Consider the following 25454-nt stretch of genomic DNA (forward strand, 5'->3'; position numbering starts at 1 on the left):
CTGTCCCGGGACATGTGCAGCAAGAGGGACATCCCGTCGAAGGCGAGGGATGGATGTAATTAATCTGACACAATATTGACTCTTTACTCTCAATCCCTCAGCCCCCAATATAGCTGTCCCCTCTTAATGTTTAATGTAGCGATCGATCCACCCCCACACTGTTACTGAAATTATATAATGAGCTCCCACTGCCCACCAGGGTATCCTGTATGTGCCGGGTGGGTGAGGGTGTGTATGTGCAGTGCTGCATTTGCTCGCCTATGTAGGAACGCATGCCTGTATGTGTGTTTCGAGCGGGCAAAATAGTGCCTTATCAGATGGAGATTACACACAGAAAGGCCCGGGACACCTTGCTTAAAATCATCAGCGCACATGCCACATCCACAGGTCTTCCTGCTCTTCTCGCTAAACCCCCCCCCCCCACCCCCCCCACCCCCCACCCCCCCACCGCACTCCTCCGTCACCCTTTCACCCTATCTCAGTTCCTCGATCGGGATCTCGACCGTAATGCTTCACGGCACGTTTGACCCGCTCTTACCCCTCTCCCTCCCCTATCCGCCTTCATGTTGATTTATCTGTGCTTTATCTTTATCAAGCCATCTATCAACCCTCTCCATCTCCTCCTCCTCTCCTGGATCAGCGAGGATCGATACGGCCATATGCTGGCTCTCAGCCCGCTCCACACACCTACTACTGTCCTGTGTCAGCAGGTTACCATAGGTCCACCCCTGCAGCCACCTCCTCCACTCACGTGCATTGTGTGTTTTGTGTGTTGATACAGACGTATGTGTGTGTGTGTGTGTGTGTTGAAATGTCAGGCTTATGAAAGTGGGGAAAAAAGAGTCTGAATGTTGACCAAGACAGGATGGTAAATACAGCTCTTAAAAGATCACTGTGTTTTGTTACAACTTACAGTTAATTTTCATAGCTTTGGCCATCATTTTTTTTTTTAACAGATATAACAAAATCGCACTCGCCGAAGTACCTGCTATGATCTGGGAAGACGCTGACATAGCTACAACAAAATCAGGCCGGGAAGAAACACAAGCATTCAGACGGTTAGGCAGGTTTAAGGCTAAGGTAAGCTTGAAAAGAACTATTCTGTGTAGTGTTTCCTCCAACCATGTCTGCAGGCAGGTTGAAAAGGCCAAGGAAAGAGCAACATGCGACAGATAATGGCAAAGATTTCTCTCTGTCTTCGCCCCAAAGCTACTGATTATGCAGCACTCAGCCGTACATACGAAAAGTGGCAGTTGTTGTGTAAAGAATAAAAGAAAGAGCTTGGGAGAGAAGTTCAAACGCTGCCAACCTGGACAGCAGCTGCCTGTAGTGGAAATGCTTTTAAAATTGTTGGTTTTGGAAAAAAAAAAAAAAGAAAAAAAAAAAAGAGAATGACAGAAGCAGCCACCTCCCTCCAATTCCACAGTGGCGGTTTAAGTAGCTGTTCGATAATCCAAACGTTTGAAGCATAGTGAAGCCTTTAGATGCGGTTTAGCCAGATTATTTAAAACACTTCATTTGGAGGTAAAACTAAAAGCGAGTGCACTTAAAATGTTGGATTAATCTTTAACTGTACGAGAAAAACTGCATGTGCATGGATGTTTACAATGAGCGGTTTGGTAAATAACTCTACTGATCGCCTTTGGTCTCTCCCCCTAATACCTGTGGCTAACCTGGAGATTTGTTTAAAAGCAGTCTAATATTCTGATTGCGTGTGTTTCTTGACCTCACTGTATTTCCACATCTCACCAAATTGCTTGGTTTGTACAATCTTATCACTCCTGATAGGAATGATTGTTGCCTTCAACAGGCAAAATGTCCAAACAGGACTTCATCACTGCCATGTGTACTCAGTTGACACTCTCCCAGTATCTTCTTATTAGTCATTAATTCAAGTTTAACTACTGTTATTTTTCTGGCCTCGCCCCTTCATTTTCACAGCATCTGTTCCTCTCTTCGGTCTCTGCTCGCTTTCGAAAGAGAGAAAAACACTCCAGCTGCAGAAAGATCAGCCGCCGTCCTCCTGGAGTAAACGCGCTACTACGGACATAGAAATGCACAGACACGCATATGAGCATCACAGGGATGCACCAGCGCACACAAAAAACTCTCTTTTCCACACACACACACACACACTCACACACACACACACACACACACACACACACCAAACACACACACCTCCCTTCCACTCTCCTGTAATAAAACACACACTGCCGTCCATTCACAAAGCTATGCTGCGGACACTCGGGGCTGCGCTGCCTGGCTCAAATCCCCGCGGCCCCCTGGCTTTGACGGGGCTGTTCTGAATCAACACGGAGGAGCTCAGCTTTTACTTCCCGACTGGAAGCTGTTAAACGCCTATTACGCTACATGCCTGCCCTTTACAGACCCATTTTTTAAATTGGACTTGATTGACTAAAGATGAATGAATAATGCTGTAAACTAGCAATAACTTGTGCGCTGTCTTTTCTAGAATCTGACAGCAAAACAAATTCAAGTTAAAAGCGTATGAAATTTGAGGTAACCAAAGATGTGGTTGGACTAAACCAAAGGAAGGATATGCAAGTAGAAAGCACGGATCTTCACCAGATAAAACAGTTGCATGCACTAAAAAAATAAATCTGAGCTCTTGAAAAAAAAATGTTATAGTCAGATGAGAGCTGACAGAAAAACAGGCCTGCACCTCTCATAGGTGTTGTTAGTGGTGGAATAATGGCCCCCAATGTCATGAATGAATGTTCACTCCCCTTAACTCAATGTGCTGCCTCAGCCAGTCTTTCACAACCGACCCATTCATAAAACTGCAGGGCTGAAGGTTGTGTGTGTGTGTGTGTGTGTGTGTGTGTGTGTGTGTGTGTGTGTGTGTGTGTGTGTGTGTGTGTGGATCAGGCCAAGTGTGTTTATGCGTGTGCAGGAGTAAGTGGATGAGAGTCTGTCAAAAGGAATCATCTGTTCAAGTCAGAGAAATCAACCATTTTACTCATAAGCAAAACAAAACACTGCAACAAACACACAACTCATTGAGGAAGCCTCGCCTCCCCGGAGCGAGTAAGCGAGCTGTATCCGTGCATATCTGGCAGGCACCTGGCTTGTTTTTGCGCACTTTGTTGCATAGCAGCTGTATTTTGGAAAGTGGAGAGCACAGAGTTGCATGTTTCTCTTTTCGGAGGAGAGAGGGAGTTGGGAAAGGGGGGGGGGGGGCTCAATCCACCCATCGGCCCATGCTCCAAATAGGGTCTGATTGGGCCAGTTCTGATCCAGAAAAACAACCCAAACAAGAGGAAGGCTGTGAATTCATGACAAAGCAGAACACACAGAGCCAGAGAGACACACTGCTGGGAGGGTTTGGTTTGAGCTGGGTTACTGGAACTTCTCCTTTCGCTTGTTTCTTTCCTCCCCCCCCCCCCCCCTTTCTTTGTTTTTATCTTCTTTTTCTTGATTTTATTTCTGCTTTTCTTTCTAGTCAATCAACTTAAAATTAATTGGCAATTTTTTTTTCTAGCCGATATGGCCAAAATGATGTGCTTTCAGCTTTTCATTTTTGAGGATTTGCTGATTTTCTTTGTCATGTTGATAGAAAATTTAAGATATTTTGGTTTTGGACTGTCTGAAAGTGCCATTTTGGACTTCATCTTTTACAATTTTCTGACATTTTATACACCAACCAATTTATCAATAATTGCATAATTATGCATACTTTACTTTTTTTTTTTTTTTTTTTTAAAAAAGGAAATTCAGAGGAAAAACATACGAAAAAAGATCTAATTAAGATTACATTAAAATCAAAAACAGGAGGCAGATTTGGAAGGAGCATGTGTTCATATCTTTCTTTCTTTTTCTTCTATACTTGCTCTACACCCCTGAAGTCCCTCCCTTTTTTTTTTATCTTGCCTTCTCTCCTTTGCTTAACTTGCTCTGGTGAAAAGCACTGTAACGGCATTCTATAGCCACAACTTCCTATATAATTACTGCAATGCACAAAACTAAACAATCGTCCCACACAGGCCTGAAATCGCTGGATTAGTTCACATCTTGGAACACTCAATGTGTGTGTGAGCAGAGAGAGAGAGAGGGGCAGAGAGAGGTAGAGGGAAAAGGGAAAGGGGGAGGGGGAGTCCAGATTTTTAAATTCAACTTAGTTTGTACAGACACAGGAAGGGAGGGAGGGGTTTGGAGTATCCACTTGAACAGGAGGGGGGGGGGTGTCAGAGAGGGGGGATCTGTAGTACTGTAGGGCTTTTTTATGAATGAAGACCGAGGGAGAGAGCAGCCGAGGACTGAGGGAGAGAGAGGGAGAGAGAGGGAGAGAGGGGGGAAGGAGAGGCACACTTCCTCTTACGCACGCAGGGAAGAAAATTTATGAATGGGTCACATCTCTCGAGCTGCACCAAGTGTAAACAACATACTTGGACAAAGAAGAACGAGCTCTTAGCGCAAGCAGCGCCTTGCTAAACGCTCCAACTCTGGCCTTTTAGTAAAAAACAAAGTGGGGACATGTTCAGACTATTTTAATTAACTATGTGCGTTATAAATTTGACTGACACCTCCATGTGTTTCTTCCCTGGAGGCGGTAAACAGACAAAGGAATCTGTCCGATGGCCCATCATCAGCCCCCGAAGGTGCTGTCAGCACCCAAAACCAAACATTAATCCTCCTCTCCTCTTGATGAGCTTTTAAGACTTCTGTGAAGGGCCAATCACAATAGTTGAATGGAAAAAAATATGGTGCGCTGTTATCACCAATGGCTCAATTACCTTTAAACACACACACACACAGGCAGGTCAGCAAGTACATAAAAGTTGCATGTTTGCATAACCTTCCCTCAATGGCAGCCTGCAGACAGAGCATGCTTGTTAGCTGTGAACTAAGGCAGAATGGACCAGATGAGATAGATTTACCAGATGTGCAGGTATTGCACAATCCCTCCTTTGCCCCCCCACCCCCACCCCTCCTCCTCTTCCCTAATCTAGCATTCCTACATGTCCCTCTGTTTTCGTGTCTCCTCTTTTGCTGTTTCGCTGGCTCCCTCTTTCTGTCTCTCCACCTCTCTGTCAACAACACCGCACCCATGCAGGTAACAACCTGACTCAGTAAACAACAATGTTTAATTTTACCAGGGTGCCGTTTTCAATGGAAGCCTCAATTATATCACGGTCACCTGGGATTAGGGCTTTTTTTTTTTTTTTTTTTTTTTTTTTTTTTTATGTGCTAGACTTTCCAAAACAGGTGAGTCACCTGTTTTTAAAAGCACAACCGTCTGGTTTTGTGAATCCTTTGAGTTCAGTATGGGAAATGATGCCTTTTTATGCCTTTAATAGACCGCATAGGATGAATATATTTATAGTTGCTTGTCAGCTTCAATTTCCCATCAATCAAATCTGAATAGAGATGCTCTAACTAGACTCTGCGGCTATTGACTGTGACCAGCAGGGACACTGTCTGTCAACGCGGGAGTGTCTCTGCCGTGTATAAGTGAGCTGCCCGTCAAACCGAAGCCCCCGTGACCCTGCAAATCATACCCAGGTCAACCGTTAGCGGAGCCCTGACAGCTGATTGGCTGACAGGCCAGGGGGGTTAAGTAGACATGACCTCTGCGTGCCCCGGGGTTCATCTGCACTTCCTCCTCTGCATTGTTTGGCGAACACACAGTGACAATGTTGCACAGGGCATGTGTCACAGAGGGGCCGGGCAGTTGTGACCTGGAGCTGGTTAAATCACACCATGTTTACACACAAAAGACACATGGGTCTCCGTGAGAGGACGTGCCTTTGACTGGGACTGAACGCTGTCAGTTTTACTTTGGGGATGAGATTATTCTGGAGTTCTCTTTAAGTTGCTAACCCTGTCAGTGTCATTGCTAAAGACGGAGGGAGAAGCCTGCAGTGTGCTGAATGCGACAGAAAAAAAAAAAAAACTGTTTGTAGAGCGACGCACATACTCCCACCCAGATCCTGAATCGCCATTGTCAAGACACACAACAAAAAAGGGAAACTCATTCAAATAACCGCTCAGTTGTGCCGCCCAGGAATTTGCTTTTCCATTTTACACCTTCCGATGTGCACAAAGGGCTAACTTTGTACCTGGGCCCTGAATAATTTTTTTTTTTTTTTTTTACCGGTTTCCTGGGCCGTACCCATTCAGCTTTTCAAAGGCATGCAAATGGATGACAGCAGCACATAACGCCGGCATCCAAATTCACGTCATGACCGGCTCATTAGGCCTTCTGTTTTCTGCATAGCTTTGTCTGCCAGAGAGATTACTGTAACATCAGCGAGTTACAGTATCCCCACGTAAGCCTCTGGCAGTTTCACAGCCAAAATTTGACCTCCGCTTTCATTCTCACTTTCTCATGACATGCATACTTGAGCTGGACTTGCATGAGCAGGCCAACTGACCAAATACAGGTGAGACAGCTCTCAATACATGGATCAATATCTGACTAAAGAAAAAAGAAAAAAAAAAGATCTAATGTGTGCAATACACAGTAGAGTCAGAATTGACACATTGAGAGGACACAGAAATAGAAAGTACTCACAGTTCTCAGAATGGAAATCAGGAACAAATTGCTCGTCACTGTCAGGAACCTGAGCTGAAATTAGAAGACAAAAAAAAACAACAACCATAATTTTAACATTATTATTATATTTTAGACAAAATCTGACTTTTCCCTTTCCTCCCACATTTTGTCTTTTTTTTTCTGTTCCTTGAAATCTGAGTAAGAGCCTGGCTGGGCTTCATCCAGGTGACCTTCACAGCACTTTTCTTCTCCATAGATCAATACACAAGAACATGGAGGTCTGGAATGGCATCACACATGTTGACCTGCCAACCTGCTTCCATGTGGCTTTAACATTTCTTGGTAGTATAGACATTTGAGTTAGAGATTTCAGCCCATGTAAAACTGACCATGTTGACTAATGCCCCCCCACCACCACACACACACAATCTCCATAAATCCTATTCTACTTTTTTGTCCACCCAAACTAGTGAAACATCTACATGCTAACGGTCAAGTCCCACTGTAGAAATCCAGACGGCTTAAACAGGCTGTTCTGGCTTCACAAGTGAGGAAATCTGTCAGCGGGTGTGACAAACTAGCAGCACCGTCACAAGACGTACAGGGACTAGATTGTCTAACAATGTAAAAGCAGTCTGGATTTCATCTGCTGCATGGGCGAGGAATCTATCTCGGAGTCAAACTGGAAGCGGATATAGAGAACAAGGAAACAGGACTAAAAGCAAAAGGAGAAGCGGGGGAGTGAGATGAAAGAAAGTTAAGGTTAAAGCACTTCTTGTCAAATGGCTCCTATCAGCTGTGAATGAATGTGTTTTCTATGGAGCAAAGATTTGATAACACTACTGTTCCTGTTAAGACATAGAAACCGGTCATATATCAACCTACATCATATTGAGTTCAAGGCTGTGATGCTTAAAGATCCCATGTTTTACACTTCTACCATGTTTCATTTAAAGTGTTGATCTATAAGAACATATATTTGTGCTTTTAAGAACCAAAAACCATGCTTCTCTCTGGAGCTCTAGTTAACAACAGGTCAGCTCTGAGCCTCTCTTCTGATTGGCTGATTCTCTTTCTGTTTTCTGAATGATCTAATAAAAATGTAGCAGATTTCAGGTAAACATGTAGAGAAACCAAATCCTGCAAGGTTGGATGGTGGGTCCATGCGGGCTTGGCTTGGGGCACGGCTGAAATGGGTGACTGCCTGACGGCTGGTTTTAAGGCTCAGTCTCTGAATACAGGCTGTGTGCATTTCTCTGTGGACTGCTTTATAATCAAACAACACATGAACATCTATCTTAATACAATTTGGGACCTTTCAAATATGCGTGTCTCAGAAACAACATACATGCAGTTTACAATGATTTGTAAAAACAGGCGAGTCCATACGGTGATATCTTATATGTGTGTGTGATATCTTGATTTGATCAATAATTACTTGCAGCGGTGCATAGTTTCAGTTGCCCTGATCAGGCACTCTCTCATAATGAAACTCATCTAGGATCTAACTGAAAAAGCAGAGTCAGTGATGCCAAGCCCAGGTGCAGCAGAGCTAGACAGACACTATTGTATGCCTCTTTTTTCTTTTTTTTTTAGGAATCCAAACCCATTCACAATTGTCCCGTTGGAGCTTTGGACTCTGAGTCACACAAATAGGTTAGAAAAGCCCAACTCATTTGACTGCCAACACCCTAACAGGGGTGAGGAGGTCAGATTCACCCACTGAGGAATGAGCTCACTGGCATTACATGCTACCTTTTGAGTTAATGGCCAAAACGCAGAAATGCAGAGCAGGACCGGGGCTAGCAAACCTTTCAACCTGGCACTCCTCCAGCTCCACAGGTTTCTGGCTTTTTTAAAAAGTGTTTCCATTGTTTGGGAGTCACACTTGCGTCATGGTACAAGCTAACTGGAAGGGAAAAGTTGATGGCTATCATTAAATAGCATGAATGCAATCAGGGGCATAATGGGCTACAAAACAAAATGGCACCACATGGCAGGTACTTCAACTCCATTCCCTCACTAAAAATAAACAAATACATAATAGAACTTCCATTTAGAAGTATCTCCATATTATTCTCTAAAAGTAGATGCCAACCAACCACAGCTTTTGATTGTAACCTCACTCAAGAACCAAAATCTCACCCAGCATTCAACCTTACTGGCCTCTCCTCTCTCAGCTCATCCTCTGATACAGTTTCCAGACAATGATACACAAGACAGAAACCAAAACTCAGAGAGAGAGAAGAGAGCGAGAGCGAGAGCAAGAGAGAGAGAGAGAGAGAGAGAGAGAGCAACAGACACAGAGGACAAAAAGAGGAAATAAGAAATTCAAATCCACTTTCTTGTCGTCACACTCCTCCTTCCTGTGCAGAGGAAACCGGATGACGACGTTTTGGAGCATGTTGAGATAAATTACATTGATTTCTTACATAACGCCGCATCCTGTGGCCTACTATACCATAATAATATTACCCCCTTTTAAATTTTCGCTCTTTTAGCCTCAGGGGAGGGGAGAGAAATAAAACTGCTGTATGAAACAAAGCAGGGGCCAATATTTAGTTGTGCAGACCCAACAATCAATCACTTCCACTAGTTTCAACATGTCCAGAGTGGAACATGCTGGACCTCATAAAAGACGCAGGAGAAAAGAAACACGGGTGATGACCATCAGACATGATCGCAACCCCCCCCCACCCCCCCTCCACCCCCCGGTGTGCGTGTTTGCGTCTGTACACTTTCCTGTGCGTGTATGAGCGCTTGCATGTGTATCTGATTTGTTTCCAGGAACACCTCGTCAGGGGCTTTGAGATGCAAGTCAGCACAAGAAGGAAAGTGTGTTTATACGAGCACAGACGCATGTTCTCCCTGATGCTTCCAGGCACCTTGAATGACTTTTTTTTTTTTTTTTTCTCTCAGTGGGAGATCCTGGGAGGAGCTAAGCAGCTTCAGTCATATAAACCTAAAGGCCAAAATGAGACAAGATGTGACAAGCTCCTGAACTCCTGCCATTCAGTACTTCACCCCTTCTGTCTCTCTCTGGCTTCCGCTCTCCTTTGGCAAAAAAAAAAAAAAACTCCCTTCAGCTAACCAGCTTTTACAATCTTGGTGAATCCCTCACAACTGCAATCAGTCATGATAAGGTCTTTAATTAATGCAACAGGAAAGGAGAGGTCTTAGCCGGGGAAGCTGAAAACAAGCCAGTACTTAGGGTTAAGTAACACTTTGATAAAGTTACACTTCCATCTTTCTGTCCTGCTTCTTTTTTTTTTTTTTTTTGACTTGCTGTGAGTCGACAATAAGCTACCACCCAATTTGTTAAGTCAGTACACAACATATTTCCCTTTAAAGAGGTGGTTCATCAAAGTTTCTATACTTTCCGAACTATATTTAAATTCATTTTCATTCATTCAAATAGTTTTGGTTTTATTTGTCCAGGATTTGAAATACTGTTTCTGCTGCCACCAGTACACAGTGGAGGTGAATGTAATGTAGATTGTGGCCTCCACAAATATGACAAATGACATTTCAAACAACTTCTTCGAAACCTTCTGTCCCCGCTGCTCTAAGACATCCAGGGAACATGCTGTCATCAGAGTTCATACTGACTGAAAGTAGCTCCAGTGAAAACTGACCACAGTGAAATCTGTGGCTTCTTCCCCAGGAAAGACTTTTCTTCTTTCTTTTTTTTTTAAGTTTTCAGCACCATAAACAGAATTTTATTCACCATCATTGTAGTGGAATATCTCACAACCTTTTTTTTTGGTGGGAGGGGGGGGTGGACTAATCCTTTAAGGATGGCCTTTATAGCTAAAATCTGTGAATACAAATAGGATCCAACTTTGAAGCAACACCCATTGTTGCCGTTTTATTGGCTCTGGCTCTTTGTCTTTGTCTGCGTGAGACGCTGGTGTGAAGTGAACTTGCTGGTTTTTGACGCTGCATGTGAAAAGGCGAGAAGGCTGATGTGCATACAGCACTGTTTGTCATAAACAGTGGCCGCTCAGGGAGTGGGCTCAATTTAAATGTCTGTCTGGTCTTAAGACAGATGTGACCACTTCCACAGTGTCACTGATTGAAATCACCTCACCTCCCTATATTAGCTGACCTGTTGTGTTCTATGCATGACCTAAAGTCAACACTGGGAGTCATTGTACTGTTTAAATGTGACATAAGCAATTCCTCGTCATTAGAAATATCATGAAATTCTGCTGTAGCGATAAGAGAGCACCACCCACACACTTCATACAGTATGCACTTCATTAAAACAGCATTTACAAAGACAAATCTCTGCCATAAATTTAAGATTACCTCCAGACATATAAAAAGCACTCTGCTTGAAATATTAATCTGTATAGATTCTTTTCACAAATAAAGTTCAATTATCTTGTTAAAAAATCTCAAATCTACCTATTCTCTCTTCCCTTTTGAACAATCTATGAATATGCAAGTATTTTTCACTTGAAAACTTTAACTTTGAGACACAAGACGTCTCCCACTTCACTGAAAAGTATATCGGACCACAACTGGCTCATAACTTGTCATGATGTCACAAAATTGCTTTTACATGCAGTCTTTAAACTGAGATTTAAGGTGAGCACAGACAAACGTTTCTCTCCTCAGCAGATGAAATGTGAGAATGGCCGTATAACTCTGGACGTGCACCATACTGCACAGTGAAGGTCAAACAGACAAGTCAAGTAACAATAAGCAAAAATGCATTTTTGAGAGGAGGAGGAGGAGGATGGGGGGTTTAAACAGGGTTCATTCAGGTTAGACTATAAACGTCAAAAATGAGTGGAGTTTCCCTTTAAACCTCCACATCAAAGCACATCAAAGCAACCAACACAACAAAATTCACACCTCCTGGTGCAATTCTCATTTTAGACCACTGTCTTGCCACTGTTGGCCTCCAGGTTAGCACCAAAAACAGGCACAATGACTCACGGCTTGTGTTGCCCCCCCCCCCTCCCCTTGCATCCTGACATACAGTATAATTACTCTATTAGGGCTCATGTCATCATTGCACTTATTAAGTCTACAAGCTGACAATTGCCTCTGACTGGGCCTCATTTCATCGCTATGTGCCTTTGAGTGACACAAGCCAAATAGCCTGTTTGTTTGCATTGGCTGCTGGCTGGCAAGCATACTGCATGCCAACATGGCCAAAATAGGACATGCTCAAAGCTAATAATGTCCCGTCTGTGTTCTCTCTGGCCTTTTTTTTTTTTTTTTGCAGTGTTGTATGGTTTATGAGCATGTGTGTTGCATCAGAAAGTTTGGGCTTCCCAACAACAGTCTACACAGCAACATCTTTTTCACCCCCCCCCCCCACCAAAGCCAAAGATTTATGAGAAACAACTTCAATAAAAGTGCATTAATGAAACTTTGTTGTGTCACGGTTGTACTGACAGAAAACCTGGAAGCTCCTAGGCTTCTGTGTTCACCAGTCTTTCCAGACAGACACACCGCCAACAACCTTCATGACTGTCATAAATGGTGGACATAATCACATAAGAAGCACAAATTCAGAGGGGGGGAATCAGCCAGCAGGCATTTCTCACCTTCTGTGAGCCATGTCTCTTGGAGTTGGCTTAAATCCTGGAAGAGGTCTGAAGAGAGAGAAAGAAATACAATCAACACACTGCAGACTGACAAGCTGACAGCTCAGTAGACTTACTGCTTACTAATATGTGTCTTAAACCCATGAAAACCCATAAATACAGTTACTAAGATACAAACTGGCATTGCCTGGGGTTCATAGACCGTGATGTAAACATGCGTCATGTAAAGAGACTAGAGGCCAAAATCGTGAACTTCCACTACTTTACCTTCAGATTCCTGAGGGGGTAATTCTGTGTCCATGTATTTCCTTTTCGCTGCCATCAACAGTCTATTTAGGGGCCCATTTCCTTGCGACTTCTGCAAAACCCATAGATGTTAAAAGAGAGGAGAAGTGAGAAACAAGACTCCATTTCCAACACATTAGTGTCGAAACAGATAATTCCATGTTTAGCTGTGGCGTGGAGAGAAAAAAAAAACCCAACTAAAAGTGATGCAGGAGCTAACCACTTCTGACGTAAATAACAACATTTAAGTTGTAATAATTTGTAATGGGTTACAAACGGGAGCCTACTGCAGCTAAAGGTGAACACCGGGCTCCTTAGAAAACAACACATTTCTCAGTTGTGGAGGAGATCTTGGAAAAACAAACGCGCTGTTTGCGTCTGAAGAAAGTGACCATTTGGCACCACACTGACACGCTCTACAACCGAACTATCCCACTGGAAAAACATTTTTAAATGCACCACTTGCTATGCTTCACTTTAGGAGGATTTTGTGGTAGTTTTGAGCGGGGGTAAGGAATTGTTTTCTATCGCGCACACACACATACACAGCTGCTTCAGCAAAAAAAAAAAAAAAAACTCGTGCAAGCAGACGCGAGACGACAGAGAGATAAAGCCCGGTAGTCGAGTCATTAAAAAGCACGCACACATTTTTTTTTTTTTTTTTACAAAAGCACTGAAGTAACAGAAGAGTTCATCCATACGTACATTTGCTAAAGTGTAAGGCACTTGCTGGTCCAAATATCCATCCATCTTATAATCCATCCGTTAACCGTTTGTGGTCATTTAGGCTGAAGTGAGTGAGATCCACGCAGCCTGCACAGAGAGGAGGGAGCGTTGCTTGTGAATGGAGCTGCGTGGAGGCTGCATGCATAATGAGCTCCATTCACAAAAAATGCCGAGGGGAAGTGATGGCAAGTGATTACCCAGCGGGCTGCTGAACTCTTTACAAATCTCTTTTGTGTGTGTGTGTGTATGTGACAGACAGCTCGTCACATTTACCTACAAGTTTCAGGTGAAGCTAGTTTTGCACCTCGAGAAACTATTTTCCCTTACTTTTTTTTTGTAGAATAATTTTGGTTTTTTTGGGTTTATTTTGCGCTTTCTGTTTTAAAAACATGTCATAAAGCGCGTACCCGATGAATAATGAGCGTTATTTACTGGCCTGTTCTGTTTCTTGGGCTTTTTGCCACGTCTGCCCAGATTGCCAGGCTCCACTTTCTTTAGGAAACAGTCCAGCTCTGAAACTGTGAGGGGAAACAGATGTTGCGTTTTAGTCGAGTCACAGCAACAAAACCAAACCCTGTTAAAGATAAAAGATAACTGACATTTGCAGTTAAGAGTGAGTTTGAATGAGACTCTACTGAAGTGGGGTGACTTTAGAGCGCCAGCTGTGCTGTCATTTCTCGAACAGACATGATTTGGGGATAATAGGGAGACTTGCTTTTCTAGCTCAGGCCAGAGAAGGCTCGTGATTGGTGGATTTCCTCTTTCAAGGGCTCGAATTTCTTACCATTGTCCGCATGAATACACTGACTTATGAATGAAGTCTCGGTTCCTTCAGCGAGCCAATCAGAAGTCTGGTAACCGGGATCCTAGCAACCGTGGGCGGAGCTTGTGCCACAGCAGCCAATCATCTCCCGGCAGACTGTAGGCTTTTATACTGGATTTTCCAGTTGTTTTTCATTCACAAAAAAGAGAGAGGGAAAGTTAGAAAAAAAGAGAAAAACTTCCATTCATAAAAACCTGCCCTGGCACGAAAAGTCCTGACATGTTTTTCTTTTCCTGCCCGGACAAACTCAAAGAACCTCACTTTGTTTACCTCATTTCATGTCTCTGCCTCCACCACTAATGACAAGCAGTGATCGCAGCCAGGCAGGAAAAAGTGGCCCTACCTCTGCAGGAGACCTGTACATCAAAACTGACGTAAATCTGCTCAGGAATATTCACTCCTACATTCTTGTGGTTTTAAGTCTACGCCACACAAAACCAACAGGATTTAAAGTTCTCCACGAAGCTTTGTACACAAGACCAACAGAATGGTGAGAGGCTTGTTGCTTATTGAAATTAAACTGTCTAACTACAGCCAAAAGGAGCAGAAGCAGGAAACAAGGCTGTGAATGGGATCTGAGTTTGGTTTCAGTGGCCTGGTGATTGAGATTCAGAGACAGGGACAATAAGGAGTTTCAGAGCATGTGCACTGTCCTCTTCTTCCTCTCTCTTCTGTTGATATCTAATTCAATATCCATAACAGGTGATGCTGCACATGTTATTTCCTGCTTAATGATATTTAGATGCACATTTAGATGTACACAACAGGCTATAAATATTACATCAACCCTGCTCTGTGCAGCCAGCACTGAGTGGACTGGCTCGAGGATATTACAAAAGTAGATCATTATAGTTGTTTAGTAGTTGTTTCATTAAATTTGAGGCACTACATACACTCTATGTACACGCCGAGTGGCTGGGCTCAGCCTTAGAGATAGAATAAGGAGCTCCAACATCCGGAGGGAACTCGAAATAAAGCTGCTGTTCCTTGAAGTTGACAGGAGCCAGTTGAGGTGGTTCAGGCATCTGATCAGGATGCCTCCTGGGCACCCTCTATTGGAAGTCTTCCAGGCACATCCAACTGGTAGGAGACCCCAGGGCAGACCCAGAACACGAGAGAGATTATATATATCTCATGAGACATGGGAACACCTCGGGGTCCCCCAGGAGGAGCTGGAAAACATTGCTGGGGAGAGAGACCCTGGATAAGCGGCAGAAAATGTCTTGTTGGATGGATGGATAGAGGGACTATATACACTCTTCTGTACGCATATAGACTAAAACACTGGTTCCCTCAGAAAGGGTCTCACAGGGCCACAAGAAGATTACAGGAGAAAGTATGGTTTACGTCTACGCCTACTGCGTAGGTTTACGTCTTCAGACCTCTGAAATTCCTTTAAATGAATCAATAGAGGAGGGTAAAGTCACTCTTTGGTTGAACTCTACAATAAGGCCGTTACCTGTGGTCAAGTGAAAAACATCAGAAACCACTGCAATGAACTCAAAGATAAATTGAAAGTCCTAATTAGCAAACATTAGCATACTAACATGCTAAATTTAGATGGTGAACATGGTACATCACGAACATCACACCCTCTACACATCTGCATAGCATTGTCATTGTGAGCATGTTAGCACACTGATGATAGCCTTTATCCCAAGGCTAAATTACTTAAAGGAGCTATTTGTAAGTTTTGCTATTTCTACATAGCTAGCGTTAGCATTAACAGCTGTTTACCTACTAGTTTAGAAGAAACGTTGCCAGTTCAGCATCAAACTTGATTCCTTCCCTGTCACCAGAGTTGGACTTTTTTTTCTATTGAAGTTTGCATGCTAACCAGCTAGCCCCGGCCCGTCTCATCCCTTTCCGATAGTGACTCACTGCAGCCTCTAACCTCGCCTGAAGATGTTCAGTGCTCAGTGCATATTATAACCAGAGACACTAGAGAAACCGAAACACTTCATTTCCGATTATTTCCTGTATCTGTGTGACGTGGGTTGGGGCGGGGAGGTGGAGACCGGTAGCAGGTCTGAGTCTGTTCATTCCAATGGGCGAAATGAACGAAATCACAGATTATCACAGATTCTTTCGCTCCATAGTCACCGCAATAAATATTGGACCCAGTTTTCACAAGCCACACGTCTTCAGAACATTCTGACATCAAAATGACATTTTTCAAACGAACAGATCAGGAGAAAATGAACTTTATTCGAGACCTGCCTCTGTCTCGGTGCAATACTCTCACGAGATCTGTCGACTGCTGACATCGTTTGCCAACCGATAACCAGATGATTAGATGGACCAGATTGACTTACTTATACGTGAAACCATGGATTAACCTTTAAAACTTAAATAAAACATGTTTCATTGCTTAACAATTGCTAAAACAGATTATTAGCCTATTAAACTGATATGATTTTGCATTGGGCTGATCAGATGTCGTTAGTAGATAAAAACAGCGGCAAAAAAGGCGCAAATTTGTACTGTATCCGTGTTGTATTGTCTATTGTTGTATTCTTTTGGTCATCAGTTAGTGTTAAAAATGCCCGAGCTTTGTGAAGCAATAGGCTGTAATAACAAGAAAAACGTATCTGTCTTTTCTTTCCCAGAGACATGGATAGATTTTAATATTAGCTACTGTCACATTTCATGCCAGTTGCCTCGGCTTGAGGGAGGGGTTGGGGGACAACGCCCACTTAGGAGACCGGAACTGTGTCCCATTTCATACCAGTGGCGCTGCCTGTAATGCGGTATCTTCTGTAGAGAGGATCCTTGTTATAACCTATTGTTTTGTAAACGATACAATGGCCGAAGCTCTTGCCAAGCCACACTCACCTCCCGGCAAGAAAACTGCATTTGGTGGCAGAGAAAACTTACAAATAGCACCTTTAGGTGATCTCTCTCTTTTTGTTGTAGGCTATTTAGCTGCATATAGATTTCTTTTTTTTTTGTCTAGTTCACACTTATAGGTTTAAGACTCTATCATTTGATTTAGTCTTTTATGATCATGTTGAAAATATGTGTTTGGACTGGATTGGCATGTTTTTTACGACAAAAAAAGAAATAAAGAAAAAGAGGAAGTATTTAACCAAACTCCTTCAAATGAAACAGTCAAAGAAAGAAAAATCAGTCCTTAGTTGAATTGCTCAATATTTTTTCCACACTACAAGCAGAACCTGTGATGAAGGGTCATAAGCCACAAAGGACAGTTTGCTATGCTGAGACCTCCTTCTTAAGAGCTAGGAGAAAAATTATTGAAAGAGCTTCTGCTGATGGTTAGATTCCCCCTGTATTTAATTTCCGTTGCCTAATTTTGTCCCAAATATTAAAGCATGACTCAAGATTATTGTAGTGTAACCACACAGTATTGACAAATTCCTGCCTTGGCAAAAAAAGAAAATTGCACGTGGTAACCCACGTGACACGAAAGGATGTCAGCTGTTTGGGCATGAAATGCAACATTTTCCATTTAAAAATGCCTTTTTTTTTTTTTTTTACTTATGAATCATCTCCCTCTCTCTATGCGAAATTAACTTCTCACATGTGAAAAATATTGATATGATTTCAAGTCAATAAAAGAAAGTTTCTCATGTGGAAACACGTCCCCTCTCCTCCGCCTTGGTCCAGTGTCCGTGAGTCAAAACTTTTACGTCTGAACTGTCACATGTGATCTCGAACAGAATTCAACGTGAAAAGAAAATGGACTTTTGAAACGCGGCACGTGTTTGAGAAGCACATGTGTTTTTAATTCACATGCGGTTGACATCTTTAAATGAAAGGGGGCAGAAACAGCCCGTGTTAAATACCTACACTGTGATACACCTACCTCTACTATAGTGCTGATGCAGCCTACACAAGATTTACGACTTCTTTAGATCCTTTACGATGAATTGGAATCTTAAAGAACATAGACTGCGGCCATAGATCACCTCCCATGTATTTCATTTACAGTACACACACACACAACACAGTACTGAGATGCATTGTGAAATCTATTGTAATAGTCATCCACCCTTGTGTCTAATATAGCTTTGTCAGCAGAGAGATAAGTACTGACAGAGACAGAGGGGAGACATTTTAAGTTCAGTGGAGTGGAGTCAAAGTGCTTATTGATCAAAGCTGGCTGTGCTTGATGGATGGCTGAAATGTTATTATAGCTTCAGCTGTTCTAGTTATGGAGAGACAGAGTGAGATGTGCTGAAATGGAGCTGGATGAGGAGAAATATTCAGAAAGAGTGAAATACTTTCATGAGAGGAATTAAAAGACAGAAAGGAGTAAAGCAAAGGAGATTTGAAAAAAAATAGGGAAAATAAAGATTGAATGATGAAAGTGAGAGTGAAAGAAAATGATACAGATAGAGGGAGAAAGAGAGAGAGAAGAGACAGAAGGAGCCAGAGGCCGAGGCGTCTGTGGGGGGATGGTGTTGTGTGAAAGGCTCGTCGACAACACCTCTCCGTCTTTCCTCTCTTCCTCTCTCTGGAGCCTCGCCTTCCTCTCTCCTCCCTCCTTCTCCTCACTCGCTCCCGATAAGGCTGATGGTGACTGATAAACAAATGAAGATCTTTGATAACAACAAGGACATCACACTGGGACTTACTGGAAGCATGATCCATGATCCAAAAATCCAATTATACCATGTTGTTTTTTCCTCAACTCAAGGCTGACACAGTTTTAATTGTAAAAAAAAATACTAACATACATACTGATGTGACCTTGGCACACTGTAAGCCATATTCCTTTTGCATGCACAGGAAACAATAAGGGAATAAACAATTGACAAAACCAGCTCACTGTTGTTCTGGAGCTTTCAATCACATCACATGATCTTTATCAGCACATGGCATGTCTCTGGTTGTCATAGATTTGCAGATGTTCAAACTTCCATTGTTTTCTGAGCACTTTAAAGACATCTTGTCCATGTCTAAGTTATGGATAAGAATTCTCTCCCATGTCTCTTCTCTCCAAAAATCAAACAGAAATTATTTCATTTTTAGATTTGAAATATTCATCAATATTAATCAATAATGGTTAATGATTGCAAATATACACTGATGGTTTTAGTTGAGCAGGGTTTTTTCTAGTTGTGTCTTTACTTCACTGTAACATGATAAAAATTTTGCTGCTATGATTCTGCTATCACAATCGGTCTGACCGGCTCTGTACGATACCAATGAAGCAAATTTAATGTATCTTTATTCTTCTGTCTAAACACTTTGTGTGTGTGAGTTTATCTGCCACTGCGCTGAGGCTAATCAACTCTCGGTTCCTTTCATAAAAACGCCCATCTTCACCTAGCTGCGGTCCACAGTGTGCGTGCAGCAGCCGCTGCCCTGCTGAGAATGTAATGGATTCCCATAACAAGCATTGCTCTGCTTTGCCAAGCAATGCCAAAACCAAAACCAAACCATATGGGTTGTCCATTTGTGCCAACATATAAATTCCTTCCCACAAAAAAAAGGAATGTTTATTTATTTGTCTTTGTTCATTCTTTCTGGTGTATTCATTCAATGCACAAGTGGCTGTTTGGAAAAACTGTGTTATATCTCCACTTTTAATCAATAGAAAGTTCACTAGAAAAACAGCTAGCAACTAGCAACTTTGTCTGATGTTTGATGCCGAGCAGGTTGTGTACAGTGGGTGTTTAGGGCCAGAACGGCTGCTGGAAACACCACTGATGAGAGGAGTAAGAGAACAGTGAAGTTGCAGCCTATAAAACCAAAACAATGAGCTGAAAGATGCTAAACTTCACATAGCTGAGGGCAACTGCAGAGACGGGTGATAATTATCTGTGGGGTTGTCACTACGAGCGACCCCTGTCACAAGCAAATAATCGTGTGATCCAGTATTAATATAAAAATACCCAATGTAGCTGTTCTAAATTTAAACATTCTGAAGAGTTCATACTTGACCTTTCACGTGACATGGATGACATTAGTTCTCATTGTGACCGTTGGGCGTCACAGGACCATGAAAACAAACGCGACTCACTCTCAGGCTGCAGACTGTCAGGGAGCCGGGTTTGTTTGGACTGCGGAACGAGCGTCAGAGGAAGAGCAGCTTCTCTCACGTGCCACACCAACTGGAAAATGATTCCCAATGCAAACACTCATTGTGTGAAACGCAGGGCAGTCTGTGTGTATTTGTGTTATTGTTCCACATGCCCTTGTAACTTGCTTGTGTGTCTGAACCAAGAGACAAACCTTTTTTTCCAGTTTCTCTTCCAGAGTGACCAAAAATAATATCAACTACACGCAAGTTCCCTGTTTATCTCACATCCTTACTATGCCATGCTGCCAAATCTGGACCCCCCCCCCCTGCCCCCAGGGCTTCCCTGTGTCCTGTCTGTGCTAAATCGAAGGTGCCTGATTTACATCCAGGAGTTAATTTCCGCAGCAAACAATACATACCTGAAAATAACTCCAGAAAAAATACGGCCAGCTATGTTTGGTGCGTGATTTTCAAAAATGCCATGACATAAGGCATTAAAGTACTCTGAACAGACACGTCAGTGCCTTAAACTATGAGTAGTGGACCTACTGTATTTCAACTCTGGTGCACAAGAAGGCTAAAAGATGATTTGTGAGTCACCTCTGTTAACATGAATGGTTGTTAGCCAAGAGATGGTTCCAAGATTTTGATTTACACCTCCTGGCCTTGTGCTCCTGAGGCTGGTGCAGGGGATTGTCACTGCCTGCCGGGCTTTAGACCAGAGAGACACGTCGAGTGATTTCCCGCCCGTGCACCACCCACCCCTGTGGAATTCCTGGCAGTGATGTTCAGTCAGCACCCCAGACAGGCTTCGCTTGCCTGGGTTGAGCCCCCCCCCCCCCCCCCCCCCCCCCCCCCCCCACCCCCCCAGCAACAGATGAGCTTCAGTGGAGGTGTGTGTATGTGTGCGAGAAGAAAGAAAGAAACAGAAAGAGATCTTTATTAGTGTGTTTATGAGAGAGTGTGTGTGTGTGAGTGTGTTTCATGTTTAATGCATGCGTCCACGTATGTGCGCTCCCATACATCTCCCACTTCTTTCCCTGTGTGTGCTGTAACATCCGCCCAAGGCCTGTTCTTCATTCCCCCAGGACACTGCACCGTTGCTGGGATGCCTGCTTGTGTATAGCCATAGTCAGGAAATGTCACTGTTGGCATCTGACGAGAGCTAGTGCGCCAACCCAAGCGTGCCTCCTAGCCACCTGCGGCCCAACCTCCTCTGCCGCAGACACTGGCTCGCTTGTTTTTTCACCGACCATTCCTTGCCATTCCCCTCCAAAGTCAGCCTGTCTGGCCTGCCCTGGGCCTGTGAAAGATCAATCAGGTGAGCACAATAGCATTTATAGGGGTGTTTTTGACTGGCAGCCCTGTAGAGAAGTGGCTGCCATGCAGCTGCACCGGCCCAGCTGAGCTGCCAGTTAAAACACAAAGCTGACTCTAAACTCTTCCTCACACAGACACACACACAGACACACACAAAGACACACACAAAGACACACACAAAGACACACACACACACACACACTACAAAAAAACCCAATTTAGATAGTTTGAGACAGGTAAAAATATCTAAGAAGTGCGAGTAGCTGAAAGTGTTGAAATGTGTCAGTTTTTATTGAATTTTTCATTTTTTTCCCTTTAATTGTCTTTTATCTACTTTAATTTTTTATTTGTTTTACATTGTTTTTATTCACATTTTAGTCTTCTATCTTAGTAGGCTACTTTATTGTGGCATGCATTAATCTCTCATTGTTTTACTATATAGTTTGTCTTTCTACAGACTTTTTACTCATATTACTTAATCATCAATCACTTCATCATCAAAGTGTATATGAATAAAGTGTGGTTGGCAGCATTTTATTTGTTCTGTCAAAGAATAAGGCTGGCATTATTGTGTCATTTTTTGCCAAAACCAACAATATGTTAGTCTGTGTTTGTTTCTTCCCACTAAAAAAGGAAATATTTAGAAGCATGTGACTATTTTATAGTTTTATTTTAAAACAAAAATGTTCTGTACTTTCCTAAAACAGGAGGATAATGTAGTTTTTACTAAATCTTACTCAAACAGGAGAAAATGGTGCTTTTGTTGGGGACATTTTTCAGCTGTGAATAAACTGATATTTGGTGCAGTGAGTTTTTAAGGCAGCTGGACAGTGTATGTGGGATTAACTCAAAATAAACTGCAGTGCTCGTGTTCATTGTGATGAAGGAGACATGTCAGACAGTGCTACATTGTCACTTATTGTTTGGTTTTAATAGTTTAATAGTATGTAATTGTTTGGACAACAACAAAGATCTTTAATGCAGAGGAATAAAATATAACACACACTTTGGATACACAGATAAGTTGTTAGTCAGATCAGTTTAATATTTCGGTCTTTTTATGGGATTTGTTGTGAATAAAACACTTGCTATGGCGTCAAATTAGTTATTCAAGTGGGAGCAACATTGTTCTGACACATGCAAATCTACATGTATTCACATTCATGTGTGTTCACACATTCACACCATAAAACTGGCCCTCTGTTACTGGCCAAAGGCACATCGTGGAGACCAAAGAGTGTTGTGGGAGACATTGTTTTCTTCTAAAAGCAGGATGGCTTTAAGGAGACACAGAAGAGCCTTGTTGATGTCTCTCTCGCTCTCTCCCTCACTCGTTCGCTGCCCACATAGCGCTGGTTTTGTGCAAACCCGCCTATTGTTGCGACCAGCCCCCTCCTCACCCACTTTTCCATTTATATCCCATTTTCCACTTCATTTCCATGCTAATTTGGGAGGGCAAAAAAAAAAAAAAAAATCCCATGTTATGACATTTATAGTGATGCAGCTGGTTTATCTAGCCCTGCAAGGGGAAAACCAGTGGGGCTGGCCCCGGGGCACGGCCGCCCCCTCATCAAAACTGCCTCTGTCGAATCAAAGGCAGGGCATGTAGATGGTGGGACTGTTTGGCATACTGATGATAAAGATATCCATTATAAATTCAATATAATAGGACACTCAGTGTTTAGTTGAAAATCAAACAAAAACTGGATTAATAGTAAGTTATTTTAGCTTTTCTGAGCTCTGCTCCGCATTTTCTGCTGGGGTTTCATGGTTTTGCAATCCTGTATCGCACTGTTTTCACGAGGGAGCCTATCTAAATTTGTTGGATTCCTGCTTGTAATGACTCGCAATCCTTGTAAACTCTGTGGTGTAAACAATGCCTCCAGATCTTTCCACCAAAACAACACACAAGTCTGTTTGGAGGCCTGAACAAGTGGGCGGTTGTGTTTAGTTTGGGTTTATCCGGTACTAGGAGACCTAATAGTGCAAGGTCACCCAGCTTGACCGCAGATGTCCCACCATGGGTGATGGTAAATTTTATGATTTGACTGTTAAGGAAATACTTACTTAAACGAAATGTTCTGAAGGTTTCTATATGATCCCTTGTACGTGCTGCTGTCTTGTTGTGTATGAAAACATGATTTTGTGATTTACTGTTTTGGAGACATCTGTGACCTTCCAATAACAACAGAAAAAAAGATTCTCCAGCCACTTCATAGCAGCTTTGAGGATGTATGCTCATTGTAAGGAATACCAGTTGGGGTCCAATGTTCATTTTTGACCCTTAGCAGAGGTGAAGTAAATATAACAAGACAAGGTAAAAACCTAGTATATGTCTGGACCACCTATGGTCAAATCCTGATGTTATAACTGTAACGTCGTCTGATAAAATCACCAAACACATAAATGAAAGACAAAGACCGAGCTTTCATTTCAGCTGTATGTATTTATAAAGCAGTCAGAGAGAGAGAGTTAGAAAGCTTCTTTTTTTCAAGTATTTCTTTCAGGCCTTTGCCTTTATTACAGCAATAGTGAGAGAGAGACTTTTATTTTGTCTAACTCCCTCTGTTTGAATGTATAATTCCTCATAGAGGTAAGAAGCCTAGACTGCGGCTCGGCACTCCACTGAGCAGTGCTCGAAGTACCATCACTCAGTCAGTCAACCAGTCAGTCAGGAAAATTCGCTGTTGTGGTCAAGCCAAAATGCTAGTGGTATACTTTATGCTTAGCAGGTCTAATATTTATCATAGTTTAGCATATTAGCATGCCGAAATACAAATTAGCACTTAACCTGCAATCGGGTTTGCAAACGGTCATAAACCAAAGTATTAGACACACTAAAATGTTTAATTAGATAAAGACTTAGGGATGACTTTATAGTTTTATAGGTTAAGACTTTTTACTCTGAACCACATATGTCAACCTCATGGTGGTGCCAGAGGAAAACCCAGGAGATCAGCAAAGCCATTAGGATTGTCAGCTAGGACCCATGAATGCCAATACCAAATTTTGAGCTAATGCATTTGTTGAAAATCAAGAAATTCCACTGGATAACTGGAAATTTTTACCTGTTGGTGGCTCTAGAGAAAGATCATCAATACAATCAAGGGATGTTAAATATCTTCACCAAATTCCAAGATGATCCAGCCAATGATTGAGGAGACATTTCTCTCAAAAGCAAACGTGGCAACCGGTCAGAGGTTAGGAAAAAATATCCTTAGGATCCATCCTCTGGGGACCGAGAATGTCTAGAAACTTCATGGCAGTCCATCCAATAGTTGTTGAGACATTTTAGTTTGGACAACAGTGGTGGACTCACCAACTGACTCCCTAAAAGCAGCAAACTACTACTGTACTCCTTCATTATGTTTTTCATGTCGCTCTTGATGTGACCATTTATTATTGAAATACTTGTAGATCAAATATTGTTTTAATTCAGAGACAATGATAAACAGATTTAAAGTTGGCAAATGTAATTCTTACAATGCTAAATGTAAATCATGGACAACATACATACACTACATATCAGCTTATGAATCTATCATCATGACACTGAAGCCCCTCTTCAACCACACAGACACACACACACACACACACACACACACACAATGATAACAGCAAATCAAAAGATAAAAGGTGACCTTTTGCACCTGTAAGAACCAGCTAATGCCCCACATGTACAAAATGCCTGGCACTCCTCTCTGTCTTTGAAGTGAGCAAACAGAGGGCAAAGTATGTGAGACTGACACCCGTGCCATCCTGTGCCATCTGGCCAGGCCAGGAATGTGCACGAATGCCCTTGATGTACTGTATGTGGGACTGATCGTTCAGCAGCAGTGAGGACATGGTTTAAGGGCTATTACCATAAGCTGTGTCCTTGGGGGTGGAAATGCCAGTGGGTTTCTGCAACGTGGCCCTAATGAATGGCATCCTTTGACAGATGCTGGATGCCTCTCAGAGATATTAGCACTACATTTATGGTAATTGTGGGTTACTTTTAGTAGAGGCTGGTACCTTGATACGATCACGTACTGAATGCAGAGTTAATTTAATGTGACGCATTTGATATCTTTGAAAAACCAAACAGTCCGCTCTCATATCAGGACGGGTTTACTCAAAATAACTCTTCTAACTTTCCTCGTGACGCCTGTTTTTAACTTGACAACACAATGAAGCTATGAATCATGCATAAAGGGCCCCAAAACTGCAAGAAAAAGCCCTCAAGCA

General features: G+C 42.5%; 1 protein-coding gene across 1 annotated transcript in view; it reads right to left on the reverse strand.

The window, feature by feature from the left end:
* Positions 1–13254, reverse strand: part of etv4 (ETS variant 4) — a 32479-nt gene extending 19225 nt beyond the window's left edge. The window contains exons 1-4 of the mRNA XM_022743554.1: positions 13075–13254; positions 12352–12442; positions 12085–12132; positions 6539–6592 (exon numbers count right to left, since the gene is read on the reverse strand). Coding sequence (XP_022599275.1) covers positions 6539–6592; positions 12085–12132; positions 12352–12442; positions 13075–13131 — 250 coding nt within the window. The 5' untranslated portion in view covers positions 13132–13254. The remainder of the gene's footprint in view (positions 1–6538; positions 6593–12084; positions 12133–12351; positions 12443–13074) is intronic.
* Between the last annotated feature and the right edge of the window lie 12200 nt (positions 13255–25454).

The sequence above is a fragment of the Seriola dumerili genome, unplaced genomic scaffold (genome assembly GCF_002260705.1).
Source record: "Seriola dumerili isolate Sdu_G_001 unplaced genomic scaffold, Sdu_1.0 BDQW01000068.1, whole genome shotgun sequence".
In the NCBI taxonomy this organism is placed as follows: Eukaryota; Metazoa; Chordata; class Actinopteri; order Carangiformes; family Carangidae; genus Seriola; species Seriola dumerili.